Source organism: Centroberyx affinis, unplaced genomic scaffold (assembly GCF_046629955.1).
Source record: "Centroberyx affinis isolate AG114_WGS23_722 - 3 ecotype Tasmania unplaced genomic scaffold, CSIRO-AGI_Caff_v1 ptg005166l_1, whole genome shotgun sequence".
Lineage (NCBI taxonomy): Eukaryota > Metazoa > Chordata > Actinopteri > Beryciformes > Berycidae > Centroberyx > Centroberyx affinis.
In genome coordinates this window covers 64,092-81,269 of record NW_027282565.1, presented here as the reverse complement: position 1 = coordinate 81,269, position 17,178 = coordinate 64,092, and the positions used below count along the sequence as shown (strand labels likewise).

The 17,178-nt window shown below is 41.4% G+C and overlaps 2 protein-coding genes across 2 annotated transcripts; both read right to left on the bottom strand.

The window, feature by feature from the left end:
- Positions 1-172: 172 nt before the first annotated feature.
- Positions 173-8,617, bottom strand: rsph10b (radial spoke head 10 homolog B). The gene is made up of 20 exons (XM_071546185.1): positions 8,361-8,617; positions 8,117-8,192; positions 7,948-8,016; positions 7,231-7,404; positions 7,063-7,148; positions 6,798-6,918; positions 5,687-5,863; positions 5,451-5,553; positions 5,209-5,336; positions 4,936-5,125; positions 4,243-4,354; positions 3,893-3,972; positions 3,416-3,564; positions 2,661-2,768; positions 2,372-2,551; positions 2,115-2,174; positions 1,528-1,627; positions 938-1,081; positions 490-697; positions 173-374 (listed from the first exon to the last, which is right to left on the bottom strand). Exons 1-20 carry the CDS (start codon positions 8,615-8,617, stop codon positions 173-175), a joined length of 2,724 nt encoding a protein of 907 aa, XP_071402286.1.
- A 285-nt stretch (positions 8,618-8,902) lies between these two features.
- Positions 8,903-16,681, bottom strand: pms2 (PMS1 homolog 2, mismatch repair system component). The gene is made up of 15 exons (XM_071546187.1): positions 16,428-16,681; positions 15,613-15,752; positions 15,320-15,406; positions 15,097-15,199; positions 14,416-14,599; positions 13,700-13,867; positions 13,452-13,549; positions 12,872-12,971; positions 12,699-12,783; positions 12,456-12,608; positions 11,013-11,898; positions 10,516-10,683; positions 10,313-10,413; positions 9,940-10,109; positions 8,903-9,270 (listed from the first exon to the last, which is right to left on the bottom strand). The coding sequence occupies exons 1-15, from the start codon at positions 16,439-16,441 to the stop codon at positions 9,127-9,129; spliced, it is 2,601 nt and encodes an 866-aa protein (XP_071402288.1). The 5' UTR covers positions 16,442-16,681; the 3' UTR covers positions 8,903-9,126.
- Between the last annotated feature and the right edge of the window lie 497 nt (positions 16,682-17,178).

Genomic DNA, 17,178 nt, shown 5'->3' with positions numbered 1-17,178 from the left:
AATAAAATTCTCTCTCTAATTTCAAAAATTACATGGCCAATAGTCTTCATGTTTCTAATCATATACAGAGCAATGCTAAATAAATGGTAAGATGCACTCAATGTAAGCACATGAAAAAGGCTTGTTCAAGTTCAAGCTATTGTTGACTCAAGGTTAGGGCTGCTCTGGATATTTATTTCTTCTTTTTGGACCCTGCACCTGTGGACGATTTAGCCGCAGCAGTGATCGAGAGAGAAGTGTTTGAAGCCACAGGTGTCAGAGGCGCTGGGGAAGAACAGCTGACTTCATCGTCTTGTCCGTCAGATTTCTCTGCTGCCTCCTCCTCTTCCTCCTTCTGCCGTCTTTCCTCCTCAGCCTCCCAGTGCTCTCTCAGCCTGGAACACAACACAAAGCAACGCACACAACAACTTCTGTGACATTTCAAAGGGAAAAAGATGCCTAAACACAAGTTGTCTGTAGTTAATCATCAGGAGGCTTGAAGTGGGCTACCTGGCTCGCTCCTGGGCCTTGGCCAGAGCGATGCGTCTTTGGGCTTCCTGGCGGAGCCGCTCTTCCTTCAGCTCCCTGCTCATTAACTGGTTATGGACGTAAGCAGGGAAGAAACAGTGGCTGAAGAACTGATGGATCCTCTGAATCCACAGGTCCAGCTCACTCTCCTTGGCCAGCTTTCCTTCATCTCCCCCCTCTTCTGTGGTCTCTGTATGAAATGTAGAGCTTGTTAGACTAACATAAGCAGGTGTGTTGGAAGTCTACTGTAACATCTCCATATGAAGGATTATGGTTCTCCGCGCTGCATTTGAATATTCCACAATGAATGAAGAAATTGTTCCCCTTGCTTCTGTATATACCCTTTGGTTTGAATTAAGAGTCCCCTTCTTGGTCTAAGTTGTGATATAAGAAGAGAACTGTTGATAAAGCAGAGCTCAGTTCAGTGTACCTGTGCTGGGTAGATGGGAAGGATTAATGGTCAGTTTAGTCTCCAGTACTGGCACCATGGTGGCACCTGCAAAGGACTGTCTCTGAAGGGAAACCTCCCTTCTCCCAGTGTCTGACAACAGTGTAGCAGAATCACTGCCCATCTCTGAGAAACATTCAAATTAACATTTATCAAGTGGTTCCTGATTTAAAAAACTATATAAGCTCTCTATATCGTATAAGTTTAAAATTCAAGATACAAAATGTAATTCCCATGCCAGCAAAAATGATTTATATTTTCTTTAGTGCAACTCAAGTTTAAAATGCAACACCTTACATAGCCACAATACAAAGTCACATACATTCACAAGTTCACACTGAAAATGAGTTGTATATCTTAAAGTCTATTTTTATATATTTCACCACATGATAGTGCCATTCAGGCAGGTCAATATACAAGACTGCAAGTTATGTTCTAGTGTATCTAATGCAATGAATATACAAAGTAATTATATTTTCTAAACAATATATAAGACAATTCAAGTCATATTCTGTTATAGGAAATGCAGTATTTGAATGAATTATCAAGCAAAAACCCCACAAATAACAAACCTGCCATCTGAGATTTGATGTTGACTACAGTCTTGAGATTCTGTTGAGCCTCCATGTCTTCAGAAGTGGATAACTGCAGGATCTCTCTGGATTTCCCTATCTATTGAGAAGTAAATACAGTAATAAATATGTGATTGAACAACTTAAAGTCATATTACCAGGTTCACAGCATGTTTCATCAATATCATCAGAAGTGGTGCACCAGTACTGATGCCAATATTGGATTTTGGACGGATACATGGCTATTATAGTATCGATACCAGAGAATTCATATAATAGTACAATGTAATACCAGGAGCCACATGCTGAAGGCAAAGCAGCTTGATTTTCTGCCTTTTTTCATACACAGATGGATGTTAGATCTCTCAAATATACATAAAATGTATTAATAAACCTCAGTCAATTTTGTCTAGTAACCAATGATTGAAATCTACAGTGTTCAGTAAAAGTAACTGGTATTCTATATTGGCCTTTGCTGAAACTTTATAGCTCTGTCTGATTTGTACAGAATGCACATACAATATACTGAATTTATTTGCAAGATGTTTGAGTTTTCCTGTTGTTTTTTTCTTTTAGATTTGACCAACCTCCACTGACTTGGGGCTGGAGACTTCAGGAGAGATGGGGGAATTCACTGGAGCTGCAGCCTGGAGAAAAGAAACCTGCGAAAAGTCACCTTCTTTCCAAGTGTGGTGTTGTTTTTTTTCTTGTGCATATTTAGCTGAATGTACCATATACTTTTATGCATTTCTACAATCCTAAACAAAATCGAGGAACCACAGTATCTAATTCTTTGAGGGAGGTATGGTAGGGAAGGGTTGAGAGTCTGGAGAAAGGATCTCACCGACTGGGAGGGGCAGCTTGGAGTCGGCAGGCCGCTCTCACTGGCCTCCTGCACTGGTGAATCCCTCCTGGCCTCTGTGTCAGGACTGGACTGTGACTGGCCCTCCTGAGGGGTTTCAACCTGCTGACACTGCACCTCAGCACAACCCAGGAGGGCCTCGAAGAACTCCAGGAAGGTAATCTACAGGAAAAAGAGTGGGAAGGAGGGAATACAGGATGGATAGAAAGAATGCCCAAACAAAGAGGCTGTATGGATGGTGAAATTGATTAATTTTAGGCACACAGCTGACCTCTAGATCCAGGTTGCAGTATGACAGGTTGCTGGGGTCGACGCTCTCTGCAGTGATGATCTCTAATAGCCTCGCTGTGGTCAACTTAGTGTCCAACAGACTGAGATCCTGGCAGGAGAAACCAAACCAATCAAGACAATGACTCAAGTGTAGTGGGAATCACACACGGCTCTACACTGCTTTATGCATATCAGTGGAATTTGTTATTATTCCATGGACTGAGTTGTCTTTTTTTCATGACATGTTGGTCCTTGGGGAAGCTGGCAGTTCTTTGAAGCTAAGCCACAGTGGGGGATGTTGCAGTGCCTTGATGCCAGGTCAAAACCAAATGTCAACTTTTCAGGAAGTAAGAAAAACAGCTTTTTTTCCAGTTTGACCACCAAGCATTTTTGAGTTTATCCAATGGGCTTTTGAAAGGGTTTCATCAGCCCAAGTGGAGTTGGGTTTTTACATGAGTAGCCAACAGTGAGTGGTGGCCAGGCCCAACACACACTGATGCAAACTGAATGCTAGTAAAAGTGTAGATTAGTGAGTTATTCACTTTGATGGTATTTTTTTTAAATTCAACTGTATAATGTCGATTAGATTCTTTCATTTTGTCAGTTAAATAATGTGACGGTTCAAAATGGCGCAGTTGGCCATAATCCTGAGGTTGCATTTATCTCATATGTACACCAATGGGGAAAACAAATAAGAGGCGGTCGATATTTCCAGTAATCTTCTTGTGTTTACAGAGACATCACAGTGTGTTGCACCTTGAACATCCACAGCAGGTGTCGGCAGGTCATGGTGCGGTCAGCTGAGGGGGCTGGGCTGACCCTGCAGTGAGCCTGGTACACTTCCCAGCACCTCTCAGTGTAGTTTAGAGCAACCAGCGCACGGACTGGGTGACTGAACAGGAACCCTGGATCAACATGACACAGCAATTTGGGTATTTGATACTGTACCTGTCTTGCCAAAATGGCTGTTTGTTTCTTCAGGTACACAGGTTCAGATAAATCATGCAACAACATTAGATGACAGAGGAACCTGCACACTGATTTGCTAGAGCATAAGAAGCACAAAAAGGAAAATCAGGTAGTGGAGACAGCAAAAAAAGTGCAAAATAGTGCAAAATATGATTCATTACTGCAGACTTTTAAGCCCAGTGTGGCATACTGCGGGTTCCTCTGTCATCTAATGTGTGTGTGTGTGTGTGTGTGGACATGCTCCTGTATTAATAGTATGAGCACCTTTTACATTCTTTGCATTAGGAAGGATGTTGTCCTTCATCAACTTGGAAAAGCATGCAGCCAGAATGTTCTTTGGTGACCTGTGACAAGGAGAGACAAGGGGAGTGACGCTTCTCTAAAGATCAGGTTTAACCAAAGATGTGTTGTTCCAGTTAAAAACATGGTCACTGTGTATTGCAGTATAGTCAAATGGTTTATTGGTGTAGTAGTTCTGTGTTCCCATATTGGTTTGAGAAAATACTCTGAACTAAACCCGCTGTTTTTCTTAGCTCCTGAAAAGTCTACATTTTGGAAATACAAGGTTTTCACGCAACAGTGACGATATGTTAGAGTAGGGTTTTGTTCCTTACTCCATGTCCTTATGGTAAGTGTGGTAGGCCACGACCACCAGACAGCTGAGGAGCCTGCGGAGCAGCATGGCAGTGAAGGGAGAGTGGATTTCCTCTGGAGGGAGATCGTCCTCTGAGGCACGAACAACATGAAAGCAAACAGATACAGCAGAGTGAGTTTTAGCTAATATTGCCCTGGTTGATCAGACATAGATTTAGCCTCCTCCTAGACTTAAAAAACATCCTTTCTTATTCCTGGACAAGGCCTTAACCAGTGGACAATTAGAAGGCAACATCCCAAAAATATCCTTCTGAGACTTGCTCAAATCCAAGAATACTGTAATTATGAATTTGTCAATCTCCAGTGTGTTATTCCTATGTGCGAGTAAAGTATTTAAGTATTGACTCTTGCCGCACACCAACTCTCTATAAGAACTTCCTTTATTTTACGCGAGGTAAAAAGTTTAGAAGCAAACAACACGTTTCGCCTCCTGCTTCTTCAAAAGAGCTTCAGAAGAGCAAACAAGAAGAAGAAGCAGGAAGTGAAATCTCATGTAAAATAATTTCTAGAGACTTGTTGTGTGGCAAAAATCAATACTTTGCAACAGTGATTTTTTTGCTGCACTTTCCAGCACCCTAAAAAACAATTTTCCGTAGTGCAGGGATTTATAAATTTTTCTCTGTATAAAGTATTTAGGTATTAGTCCGTCTCACCCCTGATGAAGCGGTCCATCTGTGTCAGAGTGATGCCGTGATGGTGGACATTACAGTCTTTCAGCAAGCGCCAGAGCTGCAGGCGGGACAGCAGGAAGGTGTTGTCTGGGGAGTGGGCGTGGCCAAGTCTGCTGTAGAAACTGTAGATGGACCGCAGCTCTGCGTTGTGCCTCAGCACCACGAACTCCACCTGTTACACACAAGCCTGAGTGTCAGGGCTGAAAAAAATGACATGGGAAATCACACACACTTCATGGTAAAGTAGGACCTGACCTCTTTGCGCTCCATGTCTCGCTGTCTCTTGGGGATTTTCTCCAGCAGAGATTCGATGTCCAGAGCCATGTCTGGTACTAGTACAGATGAATCATTACTTGGGTCTGACAGTCTCTTGAGAAATCCACCTGTAACAGGATATATACAAGTACTACACTCATAACCAAGACACTGGTTTGTCTGAGAGTTTCAGACTGCAATACCGGTGCTACTGTCCCTCTTGATAAAATGTATGCGTTTACCATTTGGAGTGTGAGATCTAATTCCACTCAAGTTGGGAGTTGTCATCTTATCGTCCACAAACTCTCCTTCAAAGACATGCCCGTTCTTCAAAGTGTATTTTCCCTACGACACATACAGTAGGGTCACTTTCAGAATTTATTGCAACTACATCTCTTTGTCATTTAGTCTTTTAAATCAGACAAACATGATAACCAATAAAGGTTTATGTGTTGTATCATCAATTATAGGTCTTAACCTGGCCGTGCTTTTTATTGTTCTTCCATTCTCCCTCGTAGCGTGCCCCACTCGCATAGCAGAAGGTTCCCTGTCCGTGCCTCTGACCCTCAACGAAATCCCCGCTGTATTCGTTCCTCTGGGGATACTGGGAGCCGTCGACCCGCCTCAGGAACCAGGTGTGTGCGCCTCGCCCATGCTGACAGACAAGAGAGGGGATGCTGTTTTAAAACAACAATCAGGCGTAGGTGGAAATCTGTGAACCTCATAAGAGAAAAAGCAATATCCCTGGAATTACTCCAATTTCTTTCAGATTTGGAGCAAAATGTGCCACAAACACTGAACAAAGATTCTACTTTTATTACTATGCAAAGTAGAAAGGCTAAAAGAGACTTGGTGCACAATATATGGCACAGTAACTATTCCAATAGCTTCAAAGTCTGTTCCACTAGATGTCTTAGCAAGCTATATTTTCCCCTTAATATTTCATTGGACATGGAAGCCAAAGAGAGAGAGAGAGAGAGACAGAGAGAGAGAGGACCTAAAGGAATAGTTCAAGCCAAAATTAAAATTCAATCATTATCTACTCACCCCCATGTCAGTTTGAAACTCCATTAAAGTTGGTAGGACCATCAAACACAGCAATTTAGCCCCTGTAGTTCCATCTCAGCCTTCTCCCAAACTACTGAAGTTAACAGGGGCATTTTTCACAGCTCCCAAAAAAAGGACAAAATCATCCCTCAGATTTCTCCAAACATCTCATGCAGCATAACCCAAGTGTTTTGTAGCCAAACGACTGCATAACATTTTCCTCACTGACCATGCACCCTACAGCACTCTGGCGGAAGACTTGCTACTGTCGGGTGCACTGCCCAATCAGAGCATTGTCAATGAGGAAAATGCAACAGTTAATGAGGTAAATATTGGACTTTCGGATCCACAGTGCAATTGTTTGGCTACAAAACACTTGATTCTGCTGTACAAGCTATTTGGAGAAATTTGATGGATTTGTTGGAGCTGGAACCTCAATGGGCTAACTCGACTTTCAGCTTCCGACTGACATCGGGGTGAGCAGATAATGACTGAATTTTCATTTTGGGGTGAACTACTCCTTTAATGATGTGTTTTCATGCCTGGACACCATTCTGCCACGTCCCGCTGTACTGCTGTCCCAGCTTCAGCCACTTCATGGTGCCTTCTCCATGCCTGATGTTGTTCCTCCACTCACCCTCGTAAATGTTACCAGAGGGGTAGCTGTTAGGAAACAGACCTCATTCTTTGGTGTTCATGTTTCTCACCGGCAATTCAAATGCAACATAGGTTGCGGATTATTTCATGTACAGAGTTCACATAAAAGCAGAAAAGGTCTGTTCATTTCTCTTCTCACTACATACATACCTTCTCACTCCACATCCCTCTCTGTTGTTATTCACCCAATCTCCTTTATACCATGAAGTCTCATCCTGGTTATAATAGATTGCACCCTAGTAAACAGACAACAGTTAAAAAAACACACATATTAAAAAACTGAATGACCATATTTGACATATAAATGGTGAATCATACCTTTCCATGCCTTTTGCCCCGATGCCACTGCCCTCTGTATACCACAGACTTATCGGCACATGTGTAGGTTCCAGTCCCGTGGCGGATAGCGTTGAACATGTCACCCTCATAGCAGCTGCCGTCCAGCCAGCTGTACCTGCCATGGCCCATGGGCACATTGGACACAAACTCTCCCTGACAGGGGACAAACTTCAGTTCACTGACACTTTCATTTATCATATGCTACAATTTGTGAATATCAGAGGTGGGGACTTGAGTCACATGACTTGGACTCATGTCAGACTCGAGTCACAATTTTAACTGTTTGAGACTTGACTTGATGAATGAAGAGAATACTTGAGACTTGACTTGACTTGGGTTCTGGTGACTTGGGACTTGTCCTCCAATGACTTGAAAAGGTTTCTTAAGTCTTGACAAAAGATCTTGTGTTTGGGTAAATTACTTCGATTGAAAGTGATGAGATTTGTTCCACCAGACGACGATTGATTGAATTGATTGAAGTTGAAACTGATTATAGAAATCAAACTAATGATGCTCTTACCAAGTTTTTATCCTATTAAAACCATATTGCATTGAAAAGTCCTAGATATTTAGTTTTCTTTAAGATATTAAATTGATACTGGACTCTTGAATTGTTCTGTCTTGACTTGGTGTTTCTACATTTAGACTAGAGACTTGTGCCTCATGACTTGACACTTGTTTACACTTCTACTGTACCTCATACTTCACTCCATCTGCCCATGTGTAGACACCATGTCCATGCATCAGTCCCTCTGAAAACATGCCCTTCAGAGAAACACAGCAAAGATATTTCACTCCACATTTGGGCCTGGATGCTGTGATTATATTGTATCATTTACAAAGATGTGCTGTGGTTTTGCAATACCTTGTACACATGTCCTCCTTGAAAATAAGCAACACCTTCTCCGTGGAACTGCCCGTTACAGCTTTCCCCTTCATATCTGTCCAGGTGACATCAATATTTCAACATTTGCTGTCAATTCCGGACATTTTTTAGCTCACATAAACTATCACAGGTCCTCTGGAAATGCACTACATTCAGGATTACCACTAAGCTAATGAACCTTTAACTTTAAATACGTAATGTTACTATATGGATGCTGATTCACCTCTGAACAATAATATTAGAAAGGTCAGGGAGTTCATATATTATTTCATCAGTCTCCGGCAGTTGGTCAGTGACAGGATCGGCTTGCGACGAGAAAGAGGTGGTGAAGTTTGTATTTTGTTCCGACTCCTGGTCGATATCTGGACTCTTCAACATGGAGCTAGCAGACCCGCTAGCTAATATTTTACTTTCCGTTTCCTCGGGTGTGCTTTTCTCATTTTTCTTCTTAGCTTTCTTCTTTTTATCTCCCTTTGCCATTTCGTGTGCAGTTTCTCGAGTTCAGATGATCGTTAGTGTCGTCTCCATGGCAACGGTGAGCCTTACCTCCAAGGAGGTTCTGAACCATGGATGCGCTACCACTACGGCACCTGTACTAGTTCAAAAAGGTTAACCAGTCGTCAAAAAGTAAACTCCTCACTGGTCCAACAAGGATATAACGTTATTCATAACACTGCAATGAACAGATTAGACAAGCAAAATGCCTTTAATCTTATTTCCCCTAACTAATTAGTGTGTAAAATATATACAACTTTAATACTGTAATCATAGTGTGCTACATAATAACAAAAATGCAGGTAATAAAAAATATTGAGACAAAGAACAACAAAAAAATAAAAGCATTGGAAATAAATCTTCAGTGTATGAAACCACCAGCAGAGGTGAATATTAACAGTTTAACACAATGTGCCCAAAATCACAGTCCAATTATTGTAAGCCAAGTGCAGTATGAGCCTCTCAGTCAGTTTCCTCCCACATCCTGGACACCATCAGTCTTGTGAGATGATGTCCAGGTTGGCCAGGTGTCTCATGGTGGGCCGGCCATGAGGACAGTTCCACGGCTGTTCGATCTCCCCCATGTGAACCACCAGCTTCCTCATCTCGCCGGCGCTCAGAGCGGTGCCGATCATCACCTGAGGAGGAAAATCACATTGCACTGTTGAACAGCTTTTCCCTTGGCTGTGTCTGTGTGGAATACAAAGGCCTTTAAATTATAGTATAGTACTTGAATATATTACACAATTACTCTAATCACAAATAAATCTGAAGTGCAAGTGATCTAGGGCTGCAACTAATGATTATTTTCATCAATTAATCTATTGATTTTTTTTTTGATTAATTGATTAATCATTTAGTGTATTAAATGTCAAATGCCCATCACAAGTTACCAGAATTCAAAGTGACCAGCAGCCAAAAAAAAAACCTAATTGTTAATTTATGATATAATAAATGGAAAAGAGTAAACACATCTTCGTATTTGTGAAGCCGTAACCAGCAAATATTTGATATTTTTACTTGTTAAATGACTAAACGATTAATTGATTATAAAAATTATAATCATTCGACATTTTGATACTGCATAAACATATATTTAAGCACTAGTGCTCAGGTTGCAAAACATTTCAACTACATAGAATAAGAATAGAGAACAGGATCTTCTAATGACGACTGGTTATCTGCCAGAGTGGCTGGGAAACAAATTACCAGCCAAAGCCAAAACTTACCAGCATGTGGCTGATTTCTGGTGTCAAATTCCTACCCAGCTAGTGATATTTCTAATCAGTATATCAGTATGAACTCACAGATTTCCGACAAGCCCTGGAGGCGAACATCTGCCTGACGCGGGACGGTCGGCACATGACCCCCGGACTGTCGCTCAACATGAAGATCAGCTCCTCGATGTCCGCTGGGCCGAATGTCCAGTTCTTACTGGTGGGCAAAGACACCAGTTTCACCCTCTCCATCACCTGGCCTACGATCACAACAAGAAGGATGTTTCACTTTTTATATCAATAGAAACAAGTTTATAGCTTCAGTATATTTGATCTGAGGATAATACAAAAATGCTGAAAAAACGAAATCAACAGTCAAGCTGAGGTTTAACTACTCATATACAGTAAGTGGGCACTCTCAGTCTCTTAGGCCAAAGCACAGTTTCACATAAACGGTTCATACCTTCCTCATCAATAAGGAAATCAAAGCCGTTCTTTCTGAAAATCTCGACGTTCTCCATGAGTACGTTCTCACTGACGGCAGTGAGGTGAAGGTTCTGAGGGCTGGAAACACAACAGGACAACACAAAAACATTAGTAATCAGCTAAAAGCACTGAGCGGTGAGACAATAAATATAACATTTATGTACAGTTGTGGATTCTTACACTATGAGTTTCTGCCCTTGGAGCACAGTGTGCTGCTGCAGCATCTCAAAGTTGTATTTCTCATCTGTGGCATGCTGGTCAATCATGAAAATGTCCGAGTTGAGTTTGGTGATAATGAAACCCAGGTTGAACTGACCGATGATCTCCATCTCTTTGAACATGTCTTTACTGTGGGGATGAAAGAAAGCTATTTTAGTGTGCTGTAAATTAGGGGTGGGACGATAAACCAAAATTCAATATATGGCAATGCAAAAAAGTGTTGATACGTATCGTGGGGCAGAAAAATGGATCGTGATATCAGCTCCATTTTATTCTGCTAATAAAAGTATAATAGTAATCACAAATGAGACGGCTTGTCCATTACAATTTCACAAGCTCTCCATAGAAATTATATTATTTTCACTTTGTAATGACATTTTTTCAATTGTTGTTTACATTCTAGCAAGTCAATGCCAGTGCTAGAAAGATTTGTGGCTCAGAAATAAGCTTAATCCTACCTGATCTCCTTCCTCAGCTCATCCTCTGCACTTTGGTTTTCTCCTGGGTTGATCTTGGCCCTGAAGCGTCTGTATTGAAGCTCATCGCTGGCCTTCTGCTTCCGCTGGTCCTGCAGCCTCCTCACCCTGCCTGCCAGCTCTCCTAATGAGAACTGGAGAGGAACCGTCCTCCTCCGTACGCGGCCTGGAGCGTCCACCTTAGAGATGGAGGATCCCTCAGAACAGGGTGCATGAGAGGTGGATTTGTGATCCTCTTTCCTGGCTCTCTTGGCCTCTGGACTCAGGTTTGAGTCCTCATTTGATGCACATGGTTCAGTCTGCGGCTCCAGGTGTTCAGGAACAGCTTGAGTCTCATCTGAAAGTTCTTCAACTGTCTCGTTTTTGATACTTGGTTTGTCAATCACCAGTTCAGGAGAGTTGAACTCTAACCCACAACACAAACTGTCAGGTGTTGCTGTAGTGGATTCACAGTCGGACAAGGCGCTGTCTTTTCCAGAGTCTACGTCACTGCCTGCCGTCTTTCCATACCTGAACCCATCCAGCACCGACCTTCCCACTGGGGAGCGTTTACTTGCATCTCTTGTGGGTTTCAAAGGAGATTGTGAACTTGGTCTGTGGGTGGAAGTGGTTTCCGAGCCCTTAAAGAAAGACTGCAGTGTTTTCTGCGCCGGGCCGCTGTTGGCAGCTTTTGAGGAACTCGACTTGGTCTCGTTACCGGAGCTGTGGTGGTTTGAGAAAGCAGCTTTTAGCCCAGCCAGGTTTAGAGACGACCTGGGGCTTCGAAACACTGGTTCGGCGTCCCCTCCCGCCTCTGAGACGTTCTCGTTAGACGGGACGACCTGACACCGTTCAGATTCAGGCCTTGGCTCCACGGGTTTGTGGGCAGCTGCAGAGAGACGAACACTCAAAATGAAATCTACAGAGTGAACTTTTATCAGTGCATTCACTTGAATTGAAGTCTACGTAGGGCAATAATTCAATAATAGTGTCTTTGAATAGGATCATATCATGATGAAATAATGATATTGTGTTATCCAATTCTGTTGTCTAAATTAATTATAAAGGCAAATACTAATTAAAATCTCTCACAAAGAAATCTAAAACAAATTTGGCAGTAATATTTGCAAATTAAAGAGTTATGCCATACTGTACTTTATATTACCATGCAGTTCAATGTGCTGAACATCAATTTGATAATTTAACATGTGATTTTATATGTAAGCACTTATTGTTATAAATTGATATCAAAATAATTTCTTATGATCTCTCTGATACTAATTTTGTCCATACCTATGTGTAGGTCTACACAAAATCATTCATAAACTAAAAAACTCCCTCTCAGTGCTTTTGCTATGCTATTGATATTACCATGCTATGATATTACTATACACATTAATACTATTAACCACTGATATGCAGGCTAATGTAATGCTGTGTTCTTACTGGTGCTGGGTAAGGCAGTGTGGTTGAGGCTGATCTTATTGACCCCCGCCTCATACATGGATATGAGCGACGTCTTTACGATAGCCAGCAGCAGCTTCTCCTCCTGGAGGAAAATCTGACGTTTGTCTGGCGTTACGTTCACGTCCACACACTCTGAAATAACACCACAAAAAAATTTAACACAGGAAGGTAATGGTGAGTTTCCAAATTAACCTCCGTTTTGATATGCGCCTATTTTCTTACCTGAGGCAACAGCTATGTTCAAGGCAACAAACGGATACTGATGTCTGTTGTACATGTGATATACTTCATTTACAAGTTTGGTCACCTACAAGATGAGAATAAGCAGAGGTTAGGCTCAAAATACGACTCCCTCACCTCTAATTTACCCTTTAAATCCCCTGAACAGTAATGACCTTAAGGGGATCACATGGCCGGTTGTTGATGAAAAAGAACTGTCTGTCTGTGGCGCTTCTCCCAACACCGTGGTCTCCCCGCGACACAAACCCAGTGATGCTGCAACACACAATTAATGGAAATACTCACTAGGCCTGAAAAGCAGGCCAATAGTCACTGGGCCTCTGCCGATATGAATATTTCACAGTATGATTATCTTGACCTAAATTATCTCTATATACAATATTATCCCCATAATTATTAAAAATACTAATATTTTATAAACAGTACTGTAATATGCTTCAATTACTTAATCAATAATACTTAAATCCAAATAACAGCATCTAATATAAAGTCAAGTGCGTCTCAAATAAGGGTGCTACTGGTCGGGATCCACTTTAACTCAGTCAGTAACATTTATTATAGTGATTTATTATAGCCCCTTTTATGGAATATAAAACATCAATGATGACAGATGAGAGCTGCAGTTATCGCGGTGGTCATGATAATAAAAATTAGTGGTGGTGTCATAACCGTTATTGGTTTTTACTGCAATATTTAGTAATACCGGTTTTTGTCCCATCCCTAGGTGTCACTCACGTAAAGAGATCTTTGGGTAGTTCTGCCTCCTTGAGTCCATAATCTTCCTTAACATTTTCTGTAGGAGACGTCTGCTGAAAAGGCAGCAGACTCTGTATCTGCAGAAAACAAAACAAAGCCTTAAAGTTATCACAAAGTTCTCTGTGCTACAAACCAAACGATACAACCACAACCTGCAGGTCATATAAACAGCATCTGTAGCAAATCAACAGTGTCTTCAAGAAAAAAAGTCATGCTGATGTTCCAACCTGTTTGGGTCCAAATATGGCTCCTATGTTGTCCCTCATACTCTGGCTGCCGCTGGTGTTGAGCACTGGGCTGCGTTTCCCCTGCCCAGTCTGGTTGGAGCAGGTGATGCGCACTCCAGTAGAGATGATACAGTAGGACTGCAGCACATGTATCATTTTGGTGTACTCCTGGAAGCACAACACAATGATGATGATTAAGAATGAATGAAACTGGCATTTTTATTGGCCACTGTAGTATAGCCTCAAGTAATAGTAAAGTAAAAGTTTATAGTAGTAATAGTAATAGTTTCAAGTAAAAGATAATTGAGTCATTGAGTGGGAAAACGGCAGATTAATGATAATGTCAACAGATTACTGTATAGACAACAATTTACCATAGCTAACTACAGATAACCATACATAACCAGAATTAATCATAGATAACTATATATAACCAAAGATAATCACAGATAACTATTGATTATGACTGTATAGATAACCATAACTAACCATAGATAACCATATATAGCCACATATAACCATAGATAACTTTATTTCAAGTCTCATGATGACTGGAAACCTCAGAGAAGAATTTTACTTGGGATGTTGTTAAACTGATGTATATTAGGTTAAAAACACTGACACCTGTCATTCTCACAATTTCAAATTCTATTACAGCAAATCCAATCCAAATCTAATCTACAGTAGATGCCCAAAACATCATGTTTATAACCGACCTTCTTTATATTGCGTTGGAACTCCTTGTGTCGGACAGGCAGGGTGTAGAAGAGCTGCTGCAGGCTGACTGTGGTTCCCTGCTGCCGGGGATGAGGCGAGCGCTGCACCAAGTGTCCGTTGTGGTCGAACACCAGCTTGGTCCCCACCTGGGCGGACTCATGGCACGTCACCACACTCAGGTCACTGGGGCAAGGAGGCAAGAGGGGGGAAGGGGTAGGGGCAATATGAGCTGATGATGTGGCAACAAAATTGAAGTCTGTGTTGAACTGTGTCCTAATTTGAAACCGTTCACTAACCCTAACCCTATAAAGTGCATTTCTCCAGACAGAATCATTTGTTTTAGTTTGTTTTTGTGACATCTATTGTCTGATAATGTAGGTAAAATCCATTATCAATGGTCGGTCAATTGTAATAAACAAGATCTTTCACTCTCATGGGAGGCTGGTATTCTCAATTCCAGAATATAATGTTTGGGAAGGTTTCAACAAGATGACATGTTAAGGAGCCCAATTTAAAGGAATATAAACGGTATATACCTGTACCAAAGAGTTTGCCTATTTAACGGGGTAGTTTTTAATAAAGCAATTGGAAGAAGTGTTCAAGCCTATGGTTCAAGCTCATTTGTATGTATGGCCAACTGTTCAATAATATCACTATATGTGAACGTAGAACTGTTTTACCTCAGAGCACATAAAGAGCTGAGGGCTTCACCTCTGAAGCCAAATGTCTCGACATGGATCAGATCAGAGAAATCCTTTAGCTTTGACGTGTGATGCTTCAGCGCTGTGGAAGAGAGGGAAGGGGATTCTTTTGAGCAAGATGAACAGGTGAATCTTGACCAGGATGTATTGACACAGTGCACAAAAACAGTGCTGACAGGAGAAAAAAAAAAGTGACACTTACTCAGTCCTTCAAAGTTGGCTTCATCCACTCCTTTCCCATTGTCCGACACTTCCACCAGTTCAGCTCCACTATCCTTCAGCTTGACATCTGGAACATGCAAAGATACAATACTGTTCGTAACACCACAATGACAAGCAAACTCATAATTTGCCACAGTAAAGTATATATCAGTTCTGTTAATTGACTAATGCAATCTCAAACTTGTTGATTGTATATCCTGTTATGCAGATGAATATTTTACACTATACACAGCACAGTAAGTGAGAACCCTGTTGAGACACATCTTTGCTTACCAACATTGGTGGCCCCTGCATCAATGCTGTTTTCCACCAGCTCTTTGACAGCAGTGGCCAGAGTCAGCACCACCTGTCCGGAGCAGATCTGATGCACCGAGTGCCTGTCAATGGCCTTGATGGCTCCAGCTGGTTCAGAGCTGCGGAGAGGAAAGAAAGAAAGCATTGGGTGCGACTGACAGCAGTGTGTAAAGGCTTCTACTTGCTGAATAAATGCTGTGCTGAATAAATGTTATAGGGATAGATTTACACATGTACAGCTCCCTAGCAAATAATGCAGATGGAATCGCCATTTAAAAAATCACACTTTTCTGTGACATTGCTTGTTGGCAAACACACATACCTTATGAAACTTGACTTAAGACCTTAAGCTAATCATTAGTGTCCACTGCTGTATTCGGCATACATATGCAGACCAAGCAGCACATTATTTTAATAGATTTTCAACTTTTAGAACTGGTTTACTACCGCCCTCCGCAGTGTATTTTGGTGTAAAGTGAGTATGGGAATAGCAGGTGACCCAACTGTAAAACTTGAAATTGTATTAAAATAAGTGCTGCTTGCTGTATTGGCTGCATGCCGAATTGAAGAGTGACTCCTTAGCATTGGTAAAAAGCCTTAAGATACGTTCCAGGAGGTATATATCTTTGGCGATAAGCAAGGCCACATGAAACTGCCAAGTTTTTGAGTGAAGTTTAGCATTGCATCTCTGTATACAAGACAACTATCGGGCCTAATAAGATGGAATAGAACTCTAACGTTATAGATGACCATGGTGTGAAAAAAAGTTATTCAAAAATAGTTTGTTAACTTACCAAGCATCACTCATCTTTAATCTGGAGTAGAAAAGCTTCAGGCAACTAGCACGGTGTTTTCAGCAGCGTGCAGCATGTAATGCGTCCTGCTTTTCATTTGTGACTTCCTCTAAACGGAAACCGAGCACGAGGGAAGAGATAATGCCTGCTAGTTGTCATTCATGGAACTTAATGTAGGCTACGTTGTTTTCATTAGTGCTCAAAACTCAACCGCTTTGCATATTCACTTTGTAAACACAACAGTAAAGCGTGAAGTGAAGCTGTTCCGCGCGCTGCAGGGATTTGCGCTTTGATTATTCGCGAGCGTCAACTGTGCACTGACCTGCGCAGTTCATCTTTATATATTGTAAATACAAAACAGAGCGCAAAACAACACGATTACAATTATGGCACGTTTTCTGAGATGAAAGCATGGCTACGGTGTAATTTGCTCTTAAGAAAATTAGTATTACAACTGTATTAATGCAAAATACGTATATTAATGTTTTCCCTAAAAATCAGCTGAGCATACCATGATATTAACCTCCTGCTGTTTGCACACAGGTTGTAATAACAAACCATACAAACAAGCAAACTCATCATTTTCTATGACGAGCGAGCCCAGTAGCTGTTTCTTGTTGTGTCCCCAAACTTTGTAACATTTCATCATCTCGCCAGGATTTGTGACCAAATACTGTGTTGAGATGTTTAGGGTGCATGTATAACTGCCACATACTGTATATAAACGAAGACATTTTGTTGCATTGCCGTT

Excerpts from the sequence above, each read along its gene's own strand:
- rsph10b (XM_071546185.1), bottom strand. The coding sequence starts at position 8,617 with ATGGCAAAGGGAGATAAAAAGAAGAAAGCTAAGAAGAAAAATGAGAAA. Across the intron at positions 5,337-5,450 it reads TAGATCTCACACTCCAAATG|GTGGATTTCTCAAGAGACTG; the intron begins GTAAACGCATAC and ends ATCCTGTTACAG. Across the intron at positions 698-937 it reads TTCCCATCTACCCAGCACAG|AGACCACAGAAGAGGGGGGA; the intron begins GTACACTGAACT and ends CATTTCATACAG.
- pms2 (XM_071546187.1), bottom strand. Across the intron at positions 15,200-15,319 it reads AGCCAACTTTGAAGGACTGA|CGCTGAAGCATCACACGTCA; the intron begins GTAAGTGTCACT and ends TCTCTTCCACAG. Across the intron at positions 10,414-10,515 it reads CAAGGGCAGAAACTCATAGT|CCCTCAGAACCTTCACCTCA; the intron begins GTAAGAATCCAC and ends TTGTGTTTCCAG.